This window comes from Antedon mediterranea, chromosome 10 (assembly GCF_964355755.1).
Source record: "Antedon mediterranea chromosome 10, ecAntMedi1.1, whole genome shotgun sequence".
NCBI lineage: Eukaryota > Metazoa > Echinodermata > Crinoidea > Comatulida > Antedonidae > Antedon > Antedon mediterranea.
The window spans coordinates 4,324,367-4,342,459 of NC_092679.1; the positions used below are offsets into that span (position 1 = coordinate 4,324,367).

Sequence of the window (18,093 nt, forward strand, 5' to 3'; positions counted from 1 at the left end):
ACTGTTAACGATCAACGACGATAGCGTCGAATAACGTCGACAGGAAAACAGGCTTTAAAATCGAATTGGTCTAAACATTTGGAAACTTGTTTGGAATTAGTGGATCAATCGAATCCATGTTTGAAACTTTTAACTTATTATGTTTTCATGTAGGCAAATTTCTTATACTATATTTAAAGCGAAATTGAACGACATTGATTTGACGATTAACCGACATTAACAGTTGTGAAGATAAACCTAAATAAACAGCGTGTTTAAGGAAAGAGATTGGAATTACATTATTAATTATTTCTGTGAACATAATGTATCATTTTCCTTTTCAGATTAAATTGAAATTAAATTGAGCATTTGAAACGGAGTTTTTGGTTTGTTTAGTGGGAAACAGATTTCGACTTCTTGCGGAGAAGTTAAGACGTCTGACATTGCAGTTTACCTTCCGTCAGAGAGCGAGTTTGAACATCTTCGTTTTTTATCCTGTTTTAATCGGAATGGAAACGATGGAATATAACCATCGTTGTGTACTCGGTCTATACGTTGCTTTATAATGTAAAGCAAGCATTTTGTAAAAGACGAAACATTGTGATGATTGTTGCGTATAACTTTCCTGTTTTAGTGAAAGACCGTTTTCTGAGAAAATTTTGCGTTTTGTATATTCGTTTTCATTTCAAATAGAAATACCGAAAATCTTATGCGTATTTTATTGCCTTGATATGAGTTCAAATGTATTAAAAGATATTCTAAAGATATTTATCGTGCAGGTGAAATCCAAGCCAAATATTAAGCTGAATTTATTGTGCGTCCACCGGAAAACGTCAGACAATCTTAACGGATACGTTCTCTTAACTGATATTGATAATTCAACGTATAGATCTATATTTATACTCGGTAATAATAGTTGTTTGAATAATGAGTAAATCTAACAAACAAAATCCTGTAATTCGCCCGACCAACATCTTGCCAGCCTCTTTTTTGAAGGCATCGTCAGTGACGGAATTGCAAACGATGAGAAATAATGAGACCGCGCAAAAGCGTCTCAACCGTCAGCTTACAACTTTACAGAAGCAGAACTCAAGAGAGCTTTATGATTCATCGCTAAAGTTTAAACAGGTTGCAAAAGACATTCGCTTAGTAAAGCTTAAGGCAAGTAAGTCGATTGAGGAGTGGATGACAACGTCAGAAAAACGGATGGAGATGGAAAAAGCGGAGGAAAAACGCAAGATTGGAGACAGAATAGAACGATTAAGGAGACGTTCCTCCGCGTTGGGCATATCGAGTGATAACGCAAAGAAGATCGCTTCAATTCCGCAGAACTTTGAATTGTCGTTTGAGGTTGCGAATCGGCGGCGACGATTTTCGATCGATTCTGTCGGAAGTAACGCAAGCTCAGAATCTCCGCGTGGTTCAACTGATAAATTGCCGATTCTCTTACCACATGTCGGCCTTGTTGCCAATATCGCCGCCGCTCCAAGTAGTAAAGAAAAACAGTTTCCTAAAAGTAAAACACACCGCGGAAGGTCGAATTCACTCATCTCTCAGACGTTTCCACAGCGGCGTTTAAATAAAACTTTTGATGACGAAAATCCAATGCAACCCCATGAAGTAGGCCTAACTAGCGAGTTTACAAATTCATTTAAAGATAGTGTGCATATAAATGACGATGGTGACGATGTTGACGGAAATGGTAGTCGTATACGGTGCAACACATGGCCGTCACAGGATGACGCATTCGCGTCAAAAACGTCAACAGTAACGCGTTTACCAAATATATCACAGATGAAAGGCAATTTAACTACAAGAGTTGATAAAACGTCAGAAATGTTTCGTGAAAAGGAGAATCACTTAAAAACACCGAATTACTACATGTGTAATTACAGAAATAGAATGGTTGGGACTGAACAGACGACTGACGGTGCGGATGAGGAAGTATAAGCGATCTAATTTATTTATTCAAACAATTAAATTAATCATGATGGCATGATTGTGGAACAATATCATCCGCCATCAAATAGCTTTTGTAATTTATTATTAATATATTTGATACAATTTAGACTTAAGTAGGTCTACTGTTAAAGCTTGGATCCCACTAGAGACACAACGCAAGAACGTAGACGCAACGCAAGCGAGTTGACCAATGAGAAGCGACAGTTTGTATAGTTCATCGCTAAAGCTTGGTTCCCACTAGATAACGTAACGCAAGGACGTAAACGCAACGCAAGCGTTTTAACCAATGACAAGAGAAGTTATAGACAGTTAGCAATCACAAGCGAATAAGCCATGGCTTGTGATTGGTCAATTCACTTGCGTTGCGTTACGTCCTTGTGTTGCGTCGCTAGTGGGAACCACGCTTTATGATTGTTGAAATCACTTACGTTGCGTTACGTCCTTGTCCCGGTCCTTGTATTGCGTCTCTAGTGAGAACCAAGCTTAAATGGGCAGATGTTTGCACTTCTCGACAACAACGCATTCTATTTTGCTTGGCAATGTTTTTAAAAAGTATGTTTTGTGATTACCGCGCGGCAATGTTAGCAATAGCTGTTCTAGTGTCACTAGAACAGCAGACGATACAGTTTATATTTGCGCGCGTATAATTATTGTGAGGCTTGAATTATGACGATAAGAATAAAGTATTTTAAATTGTGGTAAAACTATTTTGTTGTTCATGTATTTGAAGTTTCAGTTGTCCGGTGAAAATTTGATTGATAAACTGGAATGATCCGTCGTGATTGGTCAGATCAGCAAGCAAATGTTTTCATAGACTCTCTTTTCCCGTGCTTTGGGGTGTGCGCAAGCCCAGTCCTAGTTTTCAAATACCCAATTTTTCGGCTGTAGTAACTTTAAGCTACCGCATGGTGACTGTTTCCGAATGCTTCCGTTCTCTAAAGGAAGCATTGATACGATTTATTATTTTTCGTGTAAGTATACGTCCTTGCGTTGACTTTTAGGGGAAACCCCCACCACATGACTCGCGTTACACGATACAGAGTTCTACGCGCGCATAGTAGCTGCACCTATTGAGACCTTTTCGCGCCGCTCCTTTAGAAAACGGAAGCTTTAAGCTGATTTTCCACTACTAGACGAATTTGTTCGCGCGAATCCAACGTTTCGAAGAGAAAAAAATCGCCTACTCTCTTTCCACTACATGAGCGAATAGCTGCGACGTTAATGTTCCTCGCGTGGTTGCTGAGCATTTCGATTCGCATGAGTGCTCATGAAAGCGTCATAGCTCATTTCCTGAGCTCTGATTGGTTGCGCAATATTTCGCTTCGCAAAAAGTAGAAACAATTCGAACTAGTAAATTTCGCTGAAGCGAAAAATAAAGGAACTAGAATTCGTCGAAGAAGGCAGTATGACAGACAGAAACGCGAATACGCATGTGCATAGCATGACGCTTTCGATTCGCGCGAACAAATTCGCCTAGTGGAAAATCGGCTTTAGGAATTGAAACAGTCACCATGCGGTAACTCAAAGTTACGGCCGAAAAAAATGGGTACTCGGACTGGGCATGCGCATACCCCAAAGCACGTCTGGGAAAAGAGAGTTTATGAAAACATTTGTTGGTAAAATTATTGAGATGCATGTGTTATGCGCGATTTGAACGATTTGCGCAATTTGAAATTGCGCAAAAAAATCCTTGCGCAATTTTAAATTGTGCAAAGAATTCTTGCGCAATTTTAAATTGCGCAAGGATTTTTTTGCGCAATTTCAAATTGCGCAATCAACTTGCGCAATTTCAAATTGCGCAAGAAAATCTTTGCGCAATTTTAAATTGCGCTGCACAATTTGTAAATTGCGCAAGATAGTTCTTGCGCAATATGACACCTTTGCGCAATTTGAAAACGAACTGTAAATTTTCCCATACATGGCTAGGCTAGGCCTAGGCAGAGGAGTTTAAAATTTAGTATTTTATTATATAAATAAGACCATTTCAATGAAGATAATGTTTAATACTCACTTTTTAAGTTTTTAATATTAGTTTAAGCTAGGCCATGTAACCTAGTCAGTATCAGTAGTCCAGACCCTAGCTAGGCTAGAGTAGTATAGCCGGCCGCCCGCGCCGCGCCCGCCTGGTGGAACACCACCGCTTCGTTTTCCTTCGTCGGTTCTTCGACGGTATGCTAACTTATAACAATATTTGCACTACTAAAATAAGGAAATGCGATATTTATCTTTAATTTTGAATCATTCTTAGAAATTACTATAAAAATATGGGTGTGCATGATTTCACAATCTGTCGAAAAACCTTGCGCAATTTGCAGATTACTTGCGCAATTTAATACGTTGCTTGCGCAATTTGAAACACATGTTTCAATTCAAATTGCGCAAGGATTTTTTTTGCGCAATTTCAAATTGCGCAAATCGTTCAAATCGCGCATAACACATGTAAACGGTAGTTATCGTGAGATGAGCGGCGTTTTTTGTAAGAAATATTTCTTGTTTAAAGAATAATTATTTAATTGATTAATATTAAAATAGAAAAAACGGCAAGAACAGTACAAGTTGTATTAGTACAGTACAAGTTATATAAGTACAATACAAGTTATATAAGTACAGTACAAGTGTTTCGCAAGCCGGTCTTCAGCAGGCTTGAAGCTTCAGAGAGCTGACTTGATCTGATTCTTGTAAAGCACTAACAATGTCATAGCTGACTTTGATATTTGGTTCCCCATGCTCTCCTCATCTTTCTCCTCTTCGTCGTGGTAACCATGAGGTTGTTTTCGATGGTAATTAGCAGTTGTTTCTTTAATTAATGTACGGCGAACTTTGTCTGGTTTCTTTGTTTTTGGTGGTGTATAATATGGTACACTTTCTGACTTTTCTGAAGGTTTTTTTATTGTTTTAGTTTGTGGTTTATTACTATGATTTATATCATTAAATTATATAGTGGATGCATAATCATCTCATATAACTCTCTTTTATCTTTCTAAGTTCAGTTTCTTGTTTGGCAATTATTTCTTGCAGTTCTTTTTCCTTTTGCTTAATAATATCAATTTGCTGAGCGGCGTTTTTTGTAAGAAATATTTCTTGTTTAAAGAATAATTATTTTATTGATTAATACTAAAATAGAAAAAACAGACAAACACTGTAATGATTGTAGCGACGCATTTAATGATGAGCTTTAAAGGAGGAAGCATTAATTATAAAAGTAATACATATTTGTAATATGGTAAATATTTAATGATTAGTACCATGAAAAGGGGCAGGGTAAATTATGAATATGATGATTACAGATTGTTTTATAGATTGGTTTGAGGAGAAAAAAAAACTTGAAACAAAATAAGCATCTATAAAATTGAACCAATGACGGGATGGATGACTAAACATTGATTTAGACATTGATAATTTATTTTTATGTAACCTTTTGAGAAACTTAATTTTTAAAGGGGGGTAAGAACGGACCCATCAGCCGAATTTGAACATGTGACCCTTGGCTTACAAGGTGAGTATCAACATACTTTTTTCCGTCTTTAGAATCTAATAATTTACTAATAATAATATACAGTACATAGCTATATTTTGTGTATAACTTTGGAGATTCTAAATAGTAGGACTACTTAATCTTTGCTCATGTCAAAGTTCAAATATCAGATGAGCTTGACTCTTGTGTCACTAGCACCATTAAAATTAATGTTATAAACAAACAATATAACATTTAATGTGAAAATTCATCTGCAAGTAATTTATATTGGTTTATATATTCCACTGCAGTATTAATTCATGCTACATAGATTGGAATGTTTCCAGCTTAATTTTTGGGTTGTATTTTTAGATTACACTGCTTTAGTTATTAAAATATGAATATAGTTTTTAAAATTTTTGTTTATTTCTAAACACAATCAAAATAATATAAAAGTTATGATAAATAATATACTAATAATTATATTTAAAAAATCATTGGTTTTTGGTTTGTTAAAAATGGTAAATAATTGTTCAAAAACTTTCATAATATATACATAATTAGTACCTTAAATTATTAAAAGTTTATCTAAATATAATTCTGACTAAAATACAAGCACACACAGTGAACTACCGTCGCTTAGACGGCGGTTTTGGACGACTTTTTATGTCTTTGCATTTTGGGATATGTCGCTCAGCAGTGGACGGATTGAACTTACGTTTACAATATGGACATTCTTTATAATCGGAATTGTCACTCGGTGGAGGCGGAGGCAAATCTGACGCTTTCCCGCCTTTTGCGATATGAGCTTGTACCAGACGAGCATCACGCACTGTACGCACAAAGTCCTCATGCTTTCGTTTCCAGTTTGATTTTTTAGGCTAAAAAAAAAACAAACAGAAATTTGGAGTTAGATGAATATAATGTGAATTACAAACAAAAATAAATTAGCTTTTTTAAATTTTATTGCACTCTATGTAAGTGTAATGAGTTCAGCAGGGAGTTATTAAAAATAACAACTTTCTTAGTTTACTAGGCTAGAATAACAAAAATAGATCGAATTAGGATCGTATGAGAGAATGAATAGTATTTACAAGCAGTAAGATTAATTCAATTACGAGTGAATAATAGGCTCTGATTTGAGCAGGTGTTCTCTACTGTCAAATTGTTTAATGACTCAAACTGCTAACTATATGATAAATTAAATCTATAACAATGTTGATGACTTGGATAGAAGTGGTGACAACATGATTCGCCCAACAGAGAGATTGTGAACCTTTACAGGGGGTCTACATGAACTCGAAAAGCCAAAAACAATAAATAAATAATTTAAAAAACAGTACAATGCAATTTGTATAAGTAAAGTTATATTATACAAGTATATTGTATAAGTACAGTACATATTGTATAAGTACAGTACAAGTTGTATAAGTACAGTACAAGTTGTATCAGTACAGTACAAGTTGTAACAGTACGGTACATATTGTATAAGTCCAGTACAAGGTGTATAAGTACAGTACAAGGTGTATAAGTACAGTACAAGGTGTATAAGTACAGTACAAGTTGTATAAGTACAGTACAAGTTGTATAAGTACAGTACAAGTTGTATAAGTACAGTACAAGTTGTATAAGTACAGTACAAGTTATATAAGTACAGTACAAGTTGTATAAGTACAGTACAAGTTATATAAGTACAGTACAAGTTGTATAAGTACAGTACAAGTTATATAAGTACAGTACAAGTTGTATAAGTACAGTACAAGTTATATAAGTACAGTACAAGTTATATAAGTACAGTACAAGTTATATAAGTACAGTACAAGTTATATAAGTACAGTACAAGTTATATAAGTACAGTACAAGTTGTATAAGTACAGTACAAGTTATATAAGTACAGTACAAGTTATATAAGTACAGTACAAGTTATATAAGTACAGTACAAGTTATATAAGTACAGTACAAGTTATATAAGTACAGTACAAGTGTATAAGTACAGTAAGTTATATGTTTTATTAATAGTAATACACTCACAGTTGGTTCTGATTTAAGATGATGTCCATTTTTAACATATTGTTCACATTCAGTACCAGCTGTCCGTTGCTTTGCCATGTCAAAAGTTTTCCTCTTTTTCGTTGATGTCTTACGACAAATGACAGAGTGTTTCGCAAGCCGGTCTTCAGCAAACTTGCGACCACATGCATTGCAGGCTTGAAGCTTCAGAGAGCTGACTTGATCTGATTCTTGTAAAGCACCAACAATGTCATAGCTGACTTTGATATTTGGTTCCATGCTCTCCTCATCTTCCTCCTCTTCGTCGTGGTAACCATGAGGTTGTTTTCGATGGTAATTAGCAGTTGTTTCTTTAATTAATGGACGGCGAACTTTGTCTGGTTTCTTTGTTTTTGGTGGTGTATAATACGGTACACTTTCTGACTTTTCTGAAGGTTTTTTGGTTGTTTTAGTTTGTGGTTTAATACTATGACTATCATTAAATTGTCTAGGGGATGCATATTCATCACTCATATAACTCTCCTTTATTTTTTTAAGTTCAGCCTCTTGTTTGGCAATTATTTCTTGCAGTTCTTTTTCCTTTTGCTTAATAATATCAATTTGCTTTTGTCTATCGTGTTCAACTTTTGTATTTTTTTCTTTTTTACTACGTTTCTTTACATCATTTCTTGTCCAATTTGTCTCTTCAAATTGGTTGAAATCAAACATGTTTTCATCATCATGTTGTTTTTGCTTCCTGAGTTTACTGAGTCGCTGTTCTCTTTCTAAATCTTGATCCATCTGCCATTTCTGAAAGTCACTTAATTTCTCTTCCCTTTTTCTTGGTGCAGCAACTTTCTTTTGATATCTATCCTCTTTTATTTCACTGATTATTTTCTTTCTATTCCCGACAAAACCTGCTGTCTTTTCATAAGGATTTTGCTCCCACTTGTTATGTGATCTTGGTTCTCTAGTATATGGTGGATCTTCATCACTAGATTCTTCTGTTGTTTCTTGAGAATATCTTTTCGGTAACTTAGTCACACTGTTTGTCTTTTTTAGTTTCTTTTTAGTAAACACCTCTTTAGTAGTATTCCTATTGGGTATATGTTCATCGGTATTTTCAGTGAATCTATGTTGAGATATGTTCATATTATGTACAGTGGATCTGTGCTTCAGTGGAGCAAGAGGTTTGGCACGATCCAGTCCTGCTGGAGGTTTTCTACTTAAATCTTCCCTTGCATGCATCTTTGATAAATCCTGTCTCATGTGTGCTTCACGTTGTTGTTGAACCTTAGATTTCATCCTATTAAAGTGGTCGTCTCTCGTTGGTATATTACTTTGTACGGTGCCTTGTTCGATCAGGCGACGTTCACGGAAAAAGTCACGGACCATACCCTTTTCTGCCGGCTGTTTTGAAGATATTTTTTGTAAAGCTTGATACTGTTGCCGCTCATACATGTCAATCATTTTCGCCTCCTTTTCTTTCATCACTTTATACTGAAAGTTTGCTTGTAACTTCTGAAGCCTTGATTGCTGAGGCGCACTCGGAAACCTTTCAACCTTGCTAACTTCTGCGGGAAAGGTTTCTCGAGATGTTCCTGAAGGAGCTGTTCGCCTCATGTTCTGTTTGTTATAATAGGTATGATGAGAAGGTGGGTAAAAATCTGCCATGAGAAGATCTTGGCATGCTACAAAAACTGCAAAACAACGTCAATAAAAATCTAAAATATAACAAAAAACAATATCTTTAGCTTAGTCGAATACTTACCACAACCACACGTCAGTGACAGTCAAGCAGCTTAGTTAATATGCGTATTATCATTATTTATACTCAATACACTATTTAAGTTTACACATAAAATATTAGTTGTTGTTTATTATTGCAATCTTTAATCTATACTATCCACTTATTCTAACCATATGTATGTGTATGTGTATATGTATATATTTTTTTTATTTACCGATATCGGTACTATAGAAATATAATTTTAAATAATTTTGATAAAGAAGATGTACTACAGTAGTTATGTTATTATACTGTAATTTTTATCCTCAATTATATAATTATATACTCCAGGTCTATTTTTATTTTTTTTAGTATTAATGTGTTTTGTTGTGGGTCCCTGAGAGACAAGTTTTTAACTTCTACTAGCCTAGATAGAAGGGATCCATGATAATAATTACTACCAATTACTGTTTTATCTATGTTCACTTTAATATCTTTTTTCTATTTTGTATGTTCATTTTTTAATATCTGAATAAATGTTATCTGAATCTGGAATCTGAATCTAGCCTAGGCCTACACTACAGCTGCTACACAGAATGACTAATTTTAAGGTCTATCTAGCCTAGTAGGGCCTAAGCCTAAATGTAGACATTTTGGCTTTTGCCAACTCATCCCCTTTAAACTATTTATAGGCCTACCTCCCAATGCACTTCAACTGAAATAGTCTAGGCCTAGGCCCTACCCATCAATTCACACAAAACAGTCGGCCTCACACATTCTCTCATCAGAGTGTAAGGAAAGAAAGCTGAGTGAGAGTGTGAGCAAGTAGCATGCATGCAGCATGTTTACAACAAATACATTATGTCTTAGTTGTTAGTTATTAGTTGTAGTAGGCCTAATCAAACACTATCTTCTAGGTCTAGCAGAGTAAATAACTCACCTACAAAATGTGACTGATCCAAAATGACTGCTAATTGCCTGTTTACTGTCAAAATAAGATTGTTTTGTTCAACTCACGTCTATTGATGATCGACTTTTTGTATACAGCAGCAGAGTCAAGAGAGTGTATCATCTGTACGTGCTGTAACCATAACAACTATAAATACATCTATGACGTAATATTCGACGTCCGGTGTGTGTGGTGTCAAAGTTGAAAGTTTGTGTTTTTTTTCGACGTACGTACGTACAAAAACCTGCTTCGCGCGCGTGTGCCAGCTCTGTTTCTCTCTCCCCCTCCCCCAATTGACAGGAGGCCTAGCTGCTAGGCATAGATCCTGCATATGCATATACAACTTGGTGTAGTAGGTAGAAAAATTATTATTTAGTTAGGCTAGCCTAGGCATGATTAATTAGGCTAGGCAAGGCTTGATTGATAGGCAGACACCACTAAGCCAAGCAAGGAAGGGCCAGCAGGTCTAATCCTAGCCTAGATAGCGGATTGCCGGTCTCTCAGGGATAGCCAAATATTTAAATAGTAGTAGGCCTTACAGTAGTTATTTTTACTACTTCGAACTTTTTAACTTAACATTTAGGAATAGGAGAACATCATGTTGGCCTAATAAAACAAAGGTTAGTTCTCGTTTATTTTATATTTTCAGTTAATAAACTCATGTCATGGAAGTACCAGAAATTGAACACTTAAAAAAAGACATAACCAGTAGACTTCGATCTGGTATAGCTATTGATTCTGTAACCCAATGCATTGATGAACTTGTGACCAACAGCATCGACGCCGGTGCCAGTTGTATTGCTGTCAGAATCAACATTGGGATTCTACGATTTCAAGTTGTTGATAATGGAAGTGGACTCACAGAAGATCAACTTTCAACAATTTGTGAACGGTATCAGACAAGTAAATGCAATAAATTAAGTGACCTTGAAAGGTTAGAGAAATTTGGATTCCGAGGAGAAGCACTCGCCAGTCTAAGAGATCTCTCTAGCATATTGGAAATTGAATCCAGAACAAAAACATCTTCAAAAACATTTGTCAGAGTTTTTAGCGATTCAAATGATAAAGTTTTCCAAGGAAAAGAGAGAGCCAGTCAAGGAACAACAGTTACTGTTCATAGCCTCTTTCATAATCTCCCTGTTCGGCAGAAGAGGATTATAGACACTTTGGAAGTTGAGTCTATTCGTTATCGGCTTGCCGCTATTGCTTTGATTCATCCAAAGATATCATTCTCTCTTCGTGATGATTCTACCAACAGCGTGATTCTCCAGACAAGAAGAACTGGTTCAACCAAAAGAAGTTTTGCTTCCATTTTTAGTGATAAAAAAGCAAACTGCCTCAAAGAAGTCAAATATTCAAGTGGAGACTTCAGCATTGAAGGTTTAATAGGTACTGAGGGACATCATAATAAAACCTTGCAGTTCATGTATGTGAATGGTCGACTAGTACTTAAGACAAGATTCCACAAGTTGGTGAACTCTTTGTTTGGTAAATCGCTCATTGCAGCAAAAAGATCATGGCAGATGTCCGATAAACTACCCCAAAGTAACACTAATAGTCCCGGTAGGACATCTGATCAGTATGGAATCTTTGTACTAGACATTAATTGCCCATTGGCAGATTATGAAATTACCCTTGATCCACGAAAGACACTAGTAGAGTTCAAAGACTGGGAAATAGTCATTAAATGTTGCTCACAACTCATAAATGATTTCCTAATTAGAGAAAATCTAACAATGGCAATTGAAGGTGTTACAACAGATTCAAATAAAGCAGAAGAGGTTAAATCATCCCCAACCTCAAAATATGATTTACATAAAAACTTTGCTTATTGTAGTGGTGTTGAAAGATATGGAAAAGAGATTTCCACATCTTCATGTGCAAGTACACTAGAGTCTTTGAAAGTAAAAAGACCTTCAACTTATCATGTACCGATAAGTGAACTAACAGATATTATAAATACCAAAGATTCACCGTATAAGACTGATGAAACAGAAAATCAAGATAGTCAATTGGAGCATTGGAAAGATATAAGTTCCAAAAGTATTTCTGGCATCAATCCTATACCAGATAGTGATTTAAATGTTGTGGAAGATCATAGAAATGTCCATTTTACACCAGTTAATGTACGCACATCATCTAAAGAGTTCTTTCAAACATCCTCAAGTCAAGCATCATCATCTGGAACTGAGACTGCAACAGAAACAATTCCATCGCCAGGCAATGATTCTTCACAAAATAGCTCTACTAGATACGACATTGATAGAACTAAAAAGGAGGAAAGAAGTGCATTGTCTTTGAGAGCAAATGGCAAACAGATGGTTAAAGAGCTTGAACTCCTTGAAGGTGATGGCCATCCTAGTGAATTGCCAGATTCTTGCTCTATTTCTAGTGTTGCTTCTGTTAGTTGCAATATATCACCATCTTTACCACCTGAAGCGCCATCAGCTAGTAAACAACATAACAGGAAAACCTTTCAGCAGTTAAGTGGTAGATATCTTCTGGATGATCTTGATAAACTGGAAGGTGACAGTCAAAATAGCATAGAAGAAAAAATGAATTCTGACGAGCTAAGTTCCATAAAAGAAGTGCATAAGTCCCCAAAGCATATGATAACAAATTATACAAATTCTTTGCAGCTGTTTAAGCAGAATGCATGTTGTAATTTGTCTTCACAGCCGTTATTGACGCTTAAGCTAAAGCAACAGAAGAAAACAGACGGTACATGTGCTGAAACAGTTCTCCCAGAGAGGTTTCTTAAAAGAGGCTTTCATGAAGAAGAAGAGGATTTTGTACATGACTCAAGGCCAACACAATTAGCTTTTGATAAGTTACTTATGATGAAGAAGTCATTAAAAACAAGGCATGATTCACGAAAAGAAGATGAAAACAATTCAAAGCAAGTTATGTCATTAAGAAAACTTCAAGAATACAAAAGAAAAGTTCCTCATCAGTCAATTATTAAAAATCATTCTTCATCCTATGACAGATCATCAGTGCAACAAAAATCAGTTCTTGTTAATAGTAACCAAGACAATGAAAATTCAAGATTTTTTACACCTTCACAATCTTTTAATTTCTGCGACAAGCCGATAGTTGAAAATGTGACTTCGACAAAATCGCTGCAGCTTTTACAGACAACTCATAATAGGCCATATCAAATCTCCAAAAAGGTACAGCATGGGAAGAGTAATGATGCTCAAAATAATAACAATGACTTTATGACTTCCTCACAGTTTATGAACACTGCGCACAAGTTAATTGGTAGAGAAAGAAATGATAAAAAAGAACCAGAATGCAATGATACTTTATTGATAGATAATGACAAACAACAAATGGAATCAGTTGAACCTATGGTACTTGAAGAGGAGAACAGCAATGAATGCATTGTAACAAAGGATAGTCAACCACACTCTGACACTAACCAAGATTCTGAGCCATTTATAGGGCGTAGTCCAAAAGTTAGTTTTAAATCTGGTTTACAAACGCAACAAAGTGTGACTATACCAACTAAAGATTTTGAAAAGACTTCAAACTTAAAATTGGTTGACAGAACTGAGGAACCGTTTTCCAGACCAGATGGTAAAGATTATATGCAACAAGACTTATCAGATAAAGATATTCAGATCATAGGTTCCACCAGCCCTATTTGTATTTCTGATAGTTCTGACTCCCCTGTTTATGTTACTGGTGATGATATGCTGGTGTGCAGATGGAACTCTGTTGATGAAAACCAGTCAGATGCTGTACATCTTGAGGTAGAAGATTTCTCTGCAAGTGGGAAGACTCTGTTAACTCCTGGAGAGAGTGACAACCAAAATGTAATTCAACATATTTCAGCATACAGCAAAGAAGAAGGTTCTCACTTGAAGAATTTTGATAATGAAAACATTATTAATGGAAAAGTTACTGCAGAAGCACAGTCTTCAAGCTCCACAATAACAACCGATACAAATATTGAGCAAGAGCTGATCTTTGAGACTGAAACTGATCCAAATGCTTTTAATCCTGACAAAAGTAATACAACTAAAGAACCAGGTACAGAAAATAAATCAAGTGAAAGTGATCCTATAGCATCTGCAGAGTCTTCAACCAGTGTTCATAATGTGGTTGAAGGCAACACTGGGTGGTTGTGTCACTTTGATCAAAGACTTGGAAAGAAAGTCTATGTTAATAAAACATCTGGTAACAGCCAATTCGTGGAACCTGTACAGGATGACCCAAGCTCCATAAAAGGTAAAATAATGTTGTTTCAAAAGAGAGTTCAAGTTAATGTCAGTTCCAAGGTTTCCTTTGAAAAATCTTGTATGTGTATTGTATATTTTTCTAGATATGACAAAGGCACATCGTTTTCTAACCCACAATGCAACACCTTTCCTTCCAAGAACCAAAAAACAGCGTCATACTTTTAACCCCCATGGCATCACTGCTGAAGACGAGGATGCTAAAAACACTACCAATACTGTTTTAGAGAATATGGTTGATGTGCATCTAAATGAACTAGAAGGAGATGTAGCATGCAAATGGAAGGATCCCGCAGATCTATCCATATCAGGTAAAAATCAATTGCAAGAGTTTTGAGTCGCGAATCTACAGCTCACTTTGTCGGTCGGTAAACACTAACTCAAATTTCAGCACGCGACTGGAGCCATGTATATGGCCATGTTTTTTCTTTTAGATTTTGTGTTATACAGTAGCATACAGTACATATGTTCAGCACTATATTTTTTAGTCGCGTGGACGCGACTCTATAGTTCACTATGTCGGTCGGTCGGTCTGTCTGTCGGTCCGATATCACTATGCGTTTTAGCACGCGACTTATGGCTGTTGGCCTTGTTTAATATGTTTTGTGTTTTATACTTTAGCAAGTAGCGATATGGGAAGGTTAATGACCAATTGCGACACTGGGTTAACTCATTTAGCTACAAAGGAAAAGGATGTTTTGAATATATGCATCGGCAATGCTAAAAGTACAGCAGTCCGTGTCAACAGTGCAATGCATCAGTATAACTTCACTAAAGAGATGCTTTCTGATGTAGAGGTATGGCAACTTAGATATTTCTGTTAGTTCTTTTAAAACCAAATTATTAAATTATCTCAATACTTATTTTTTTACTTACTTAACTTTGATGTTGATATACTACAGTATAAATACTTTATAGTTTCTTTGTAAAGTATGATTGTGTAATATGCCTTTTTTATGTTTGATCATCATAGTGATGTTGATGACATTTTTACTACATTTTGGCATGCATGGCATGTCATACTAAAATACTAAAAAAGCTTTAAAAAAAAACAATAACAAGAAACTATACAAGTTCCTTTTGTCTTGTGCTAGGTACTTGGACAACTGGATAATAAATTCATAGCATGTCTTATGGCATCTCAAGGAACTTCTTGTAAGCCTAACCTCTTGGTATTGGTTGATCAACATGCTGCCCATGAACGAGTTCGATTAGAGAGATTGACCGCTGGTAGGTTATTAATACAGTCTCCCTTCAAGACCCACAATAAAAGCTACGTCCAATTATCCACCCCTAAATGAATGCCCAGCTCACTACATTTTGACTTCACAGAACAAACACCTAAATGCTAGACATTTAAGGTATTTGTTCTAAAAATATAATAGTTTTTTGCTTTTTGTTAGATAATATCAAAAATGACAATGATGAACAAATAGATGGACTGTCCAACACTAAACTAAAGTCGTCGTCGATTTGCCCACCCATCACCATACCATTGTCATCTGATGAGTTGCGATTGGTTCGTGGCTTTCGTGATAAGTTTACAGAAATCGGTCTACAACTGAAAAGCATTGATGAAGACTCGGTGCGGGTATCGAGCGTGCCAGCGTGTTTCGTTGAGCATGACGTAAGCGAAATGAGGCATGGACGCAAACCTGTCGCAGACACGGTTGTTGAAGTAAGTTTTTGGGTTATGTATTATTAGCCACAAATTGCATGGTTATATGAAAATGAACAGTAAAAACTATCTATCTAAAAACACCTTTATGGCACAAAAATACCTTGCTTATTGTCTATATCTAAATACTAATTTTTTGATCTTTACTTTTTTTAGACACTGATAAAGGAACAACTGACTTTATGGACCCAGACATTGGGCGCAGCGGGTACCTTGCCTAAAACAGTTACCAAGGTTCTAAATTCGCAAGCTTGCCATGGTAAAATTTCATTTGCACATATTTTGGTACTAGATAGTTGATTCAACACATGTGTATGTACAGTAACGTGTGTGTGTATTTACAGTATTAGAACGCATTGTGGGGAAATGCCTATATAAGGTGGAGGGGGAATTTTGTTAGGTCCCAAAAATGTCCCCTTAATAGGATATTAATATTTTTTTTATAATGGTTGCAATTAAATCCACTTTTGCAATCCCACCATTTTGATTAAATAGAATATTCAAAAAATAATCAAGCTTTATATCTATATTTTGTAGGGGCTATCAAATTTGGCGATGCCTTGACATTATCAGCATGCAAGAACCTGATAGGTGACCTCGCTCATTGTGATCTACCGTTTCAGTGTGCTCATGGTCGCCCTTCACTCATGCCTATCTTGGACTTTAACTTGATGAGATCAGTTTCAGATTCTGAGGTTTGTTGCATGATACAGTATTTTAAAGACTTTTATAGTATAGGGGTTTTACTCATTTGGATGAGCCATAGATATACTAGTCTTATTGAACTCAATAACAAATGTTTGGTTTGTAGAGTGTCCAGTGGACTGCATTACAAACATATAATGATAATCTTATAGAGGGGGCTGTTACATTTATCAATAGCTGCTACACTCTGCACAATATTTTTTTTACAGCCTCCAAGAAAACCGAGCCTTTGGAAATTGAATAGAACATTACATTGTGAGAATGAAACATTAATAACTAATGATAAACCAGATTAATATTGTGTGCACTGAACCATGAAGTTATATTGGTCCCTGGATGTGACTGGTGAACCATGAATACATGCAATTTATGGTCACTGGAGCTGAAAATGCAATGAGTGCAAAAATAATAACTTTGTTTTAATTTGAGTACTGTAGTTAGCTCAGTAAAAATGCAATAACAACGTGCAATTATATTATTCTTTATTGCCAAATGTATAAGAGGATCACTTATTTTCAATAAAAAATTACATAATTTTAATATTACGTATGTTTTGTGTATAAATAGCGATTTATGATGCGCTATGCAGCTATTCAGTCATTATGTGCATGCTCATGTGATCCATCTCACATTTTTTATCCCTACACTACCCCCTAAAGTAGCAACTTCTATGACTCGCGTGTACATATACTATCAGAGATAGTTAGATTTTTTATATTACTTCTCGCGAATCCCAGGTTCCACCTACACCCCACTGTTAAAAAATTTATCATGTGAAAATTTGAATAAGAAACTACTTTTAGCCAGCCTGTCTCAAGTTTTTGCCTCGCTTTTTATTCTTCATAAAAACAAATTTAAATCAAGTTTGTTCAATAGATTGCGATCTAGTTTCCTTTTGACGATTTAGATAATAAATTGGTGATTGCTAATTGATAATGCTAATTTGCTTTACATAGTACAGTACTTCCTTCTGTTTTATGGCGACATAGTTGTTTGTTTTATCAAAAAAAATACCGGTTTCACTTATGAGAATATATCTGCTAATAATATGTTTAAAAAAAAAATTAAGTACAGTATCTCAAGTACGGTACTTAATTTGTGGGTGCCTATACTTGCTAAAAATACAGGTCTGTGAAAAGGATTAGCCTAGGTTCAATATGAATAATTATAAAATAATTTTGGAATAAATTGAATGCGTTTTTTTACTCATAACAATCTTTATGCAAACATAGTGAGTTTTCTTGTTATTGTAACTATATAAAAATCAAATTTCTTTTTGAACAACCAAAATGACGATGAAACGCCAGTTGAGAATGAAACCTGATAGGTTTCGAAACGTACTGTAAGTTCGCTTATACTATTTTTGGTGGTTCAAAAAGAAATTTTATGTAGTAATACCTATTC

The 18,093-nt window shown here is 35.5% G+C and overlaps 2 protein-coding genes across 4 annotated transcripts; one reads left to right on the forward strand and one right to left on the reverse strand.

Annotated features, from left to right (window-relative positions):
* Window positions 1-5,080: 5,080 nt before the first annotated feature.
* On the reverse strand, window positions 5,081-10,152 carry LOC140060450 (uncharacterized). 3 transcript variants are annotated; one of them, XM_072106669.1, is made up of 3 exons: window positions 10,058-10,091; window positions 7,427-9,084; window positions 5,081-6,276 (listed from the first exon to the last, which is right to left on the reverse strand). In XM_072106669.1, exons 2-3 carry the CDS (start codon window positions 9,056-9,058, stop codon window positions 6,025-6,027), a joined length of 1,884 nt encoding a protein of 627 aa, XP_071962770.1. In that variant the 5' UTR covers window positions 9,059-9,084; window positions 10,058-10,091; the 3' UTR covers window positions 5,081-6,024. The 3 variants fall into 3 exon arrangements, with proteins under 3 accessions (XP_071962770.1, XP_071962768.1, XP_071962769.1); XM_072106667.1 differs by having other exon boundaries at window positions 5,082-6,276; window positions 7,427-9,108; window positions 10,054-10,152; XM_072106668.1 differs by having other exon boundaries at window positions 5,082-6,276; window positions 10,054-10,142.
* A 123-nt stretch (window positions 10,153-10,275) lies between these two features.
* LOC140060803 (DNA mismatch repair protein Mlh3-like) lies at window positions 10,276-17,861 on the forward strand. Its single transcript, XM_072107151.1, has 9 exons — window positions 10,276-10,414; window positions 10,712-14,298; window positions 14,393-14,617; window positions 14,928-15,103; window positions 15,401-15,536; window positions 15,710-15,984; window positions 16,141-16,243; window positions 16,522-16,679; window positions 16,899-17,861. The coding sequence occupies exons 2-9, from the start codon at window positions 10,728-10,730 to the stop codon at window positions 16,983-16,985; spliced, it is 4,731 nt and encodes a 1,576-aa protein (XP_071963252.1). The 5' UTR covers window positions 10,276-10,414; window positions 10,712-10,727; the 3' UTR covers window positions 16,986-17,861.
* Window positions 17,862-18,093: the final 232 nt, after the last annotated feature.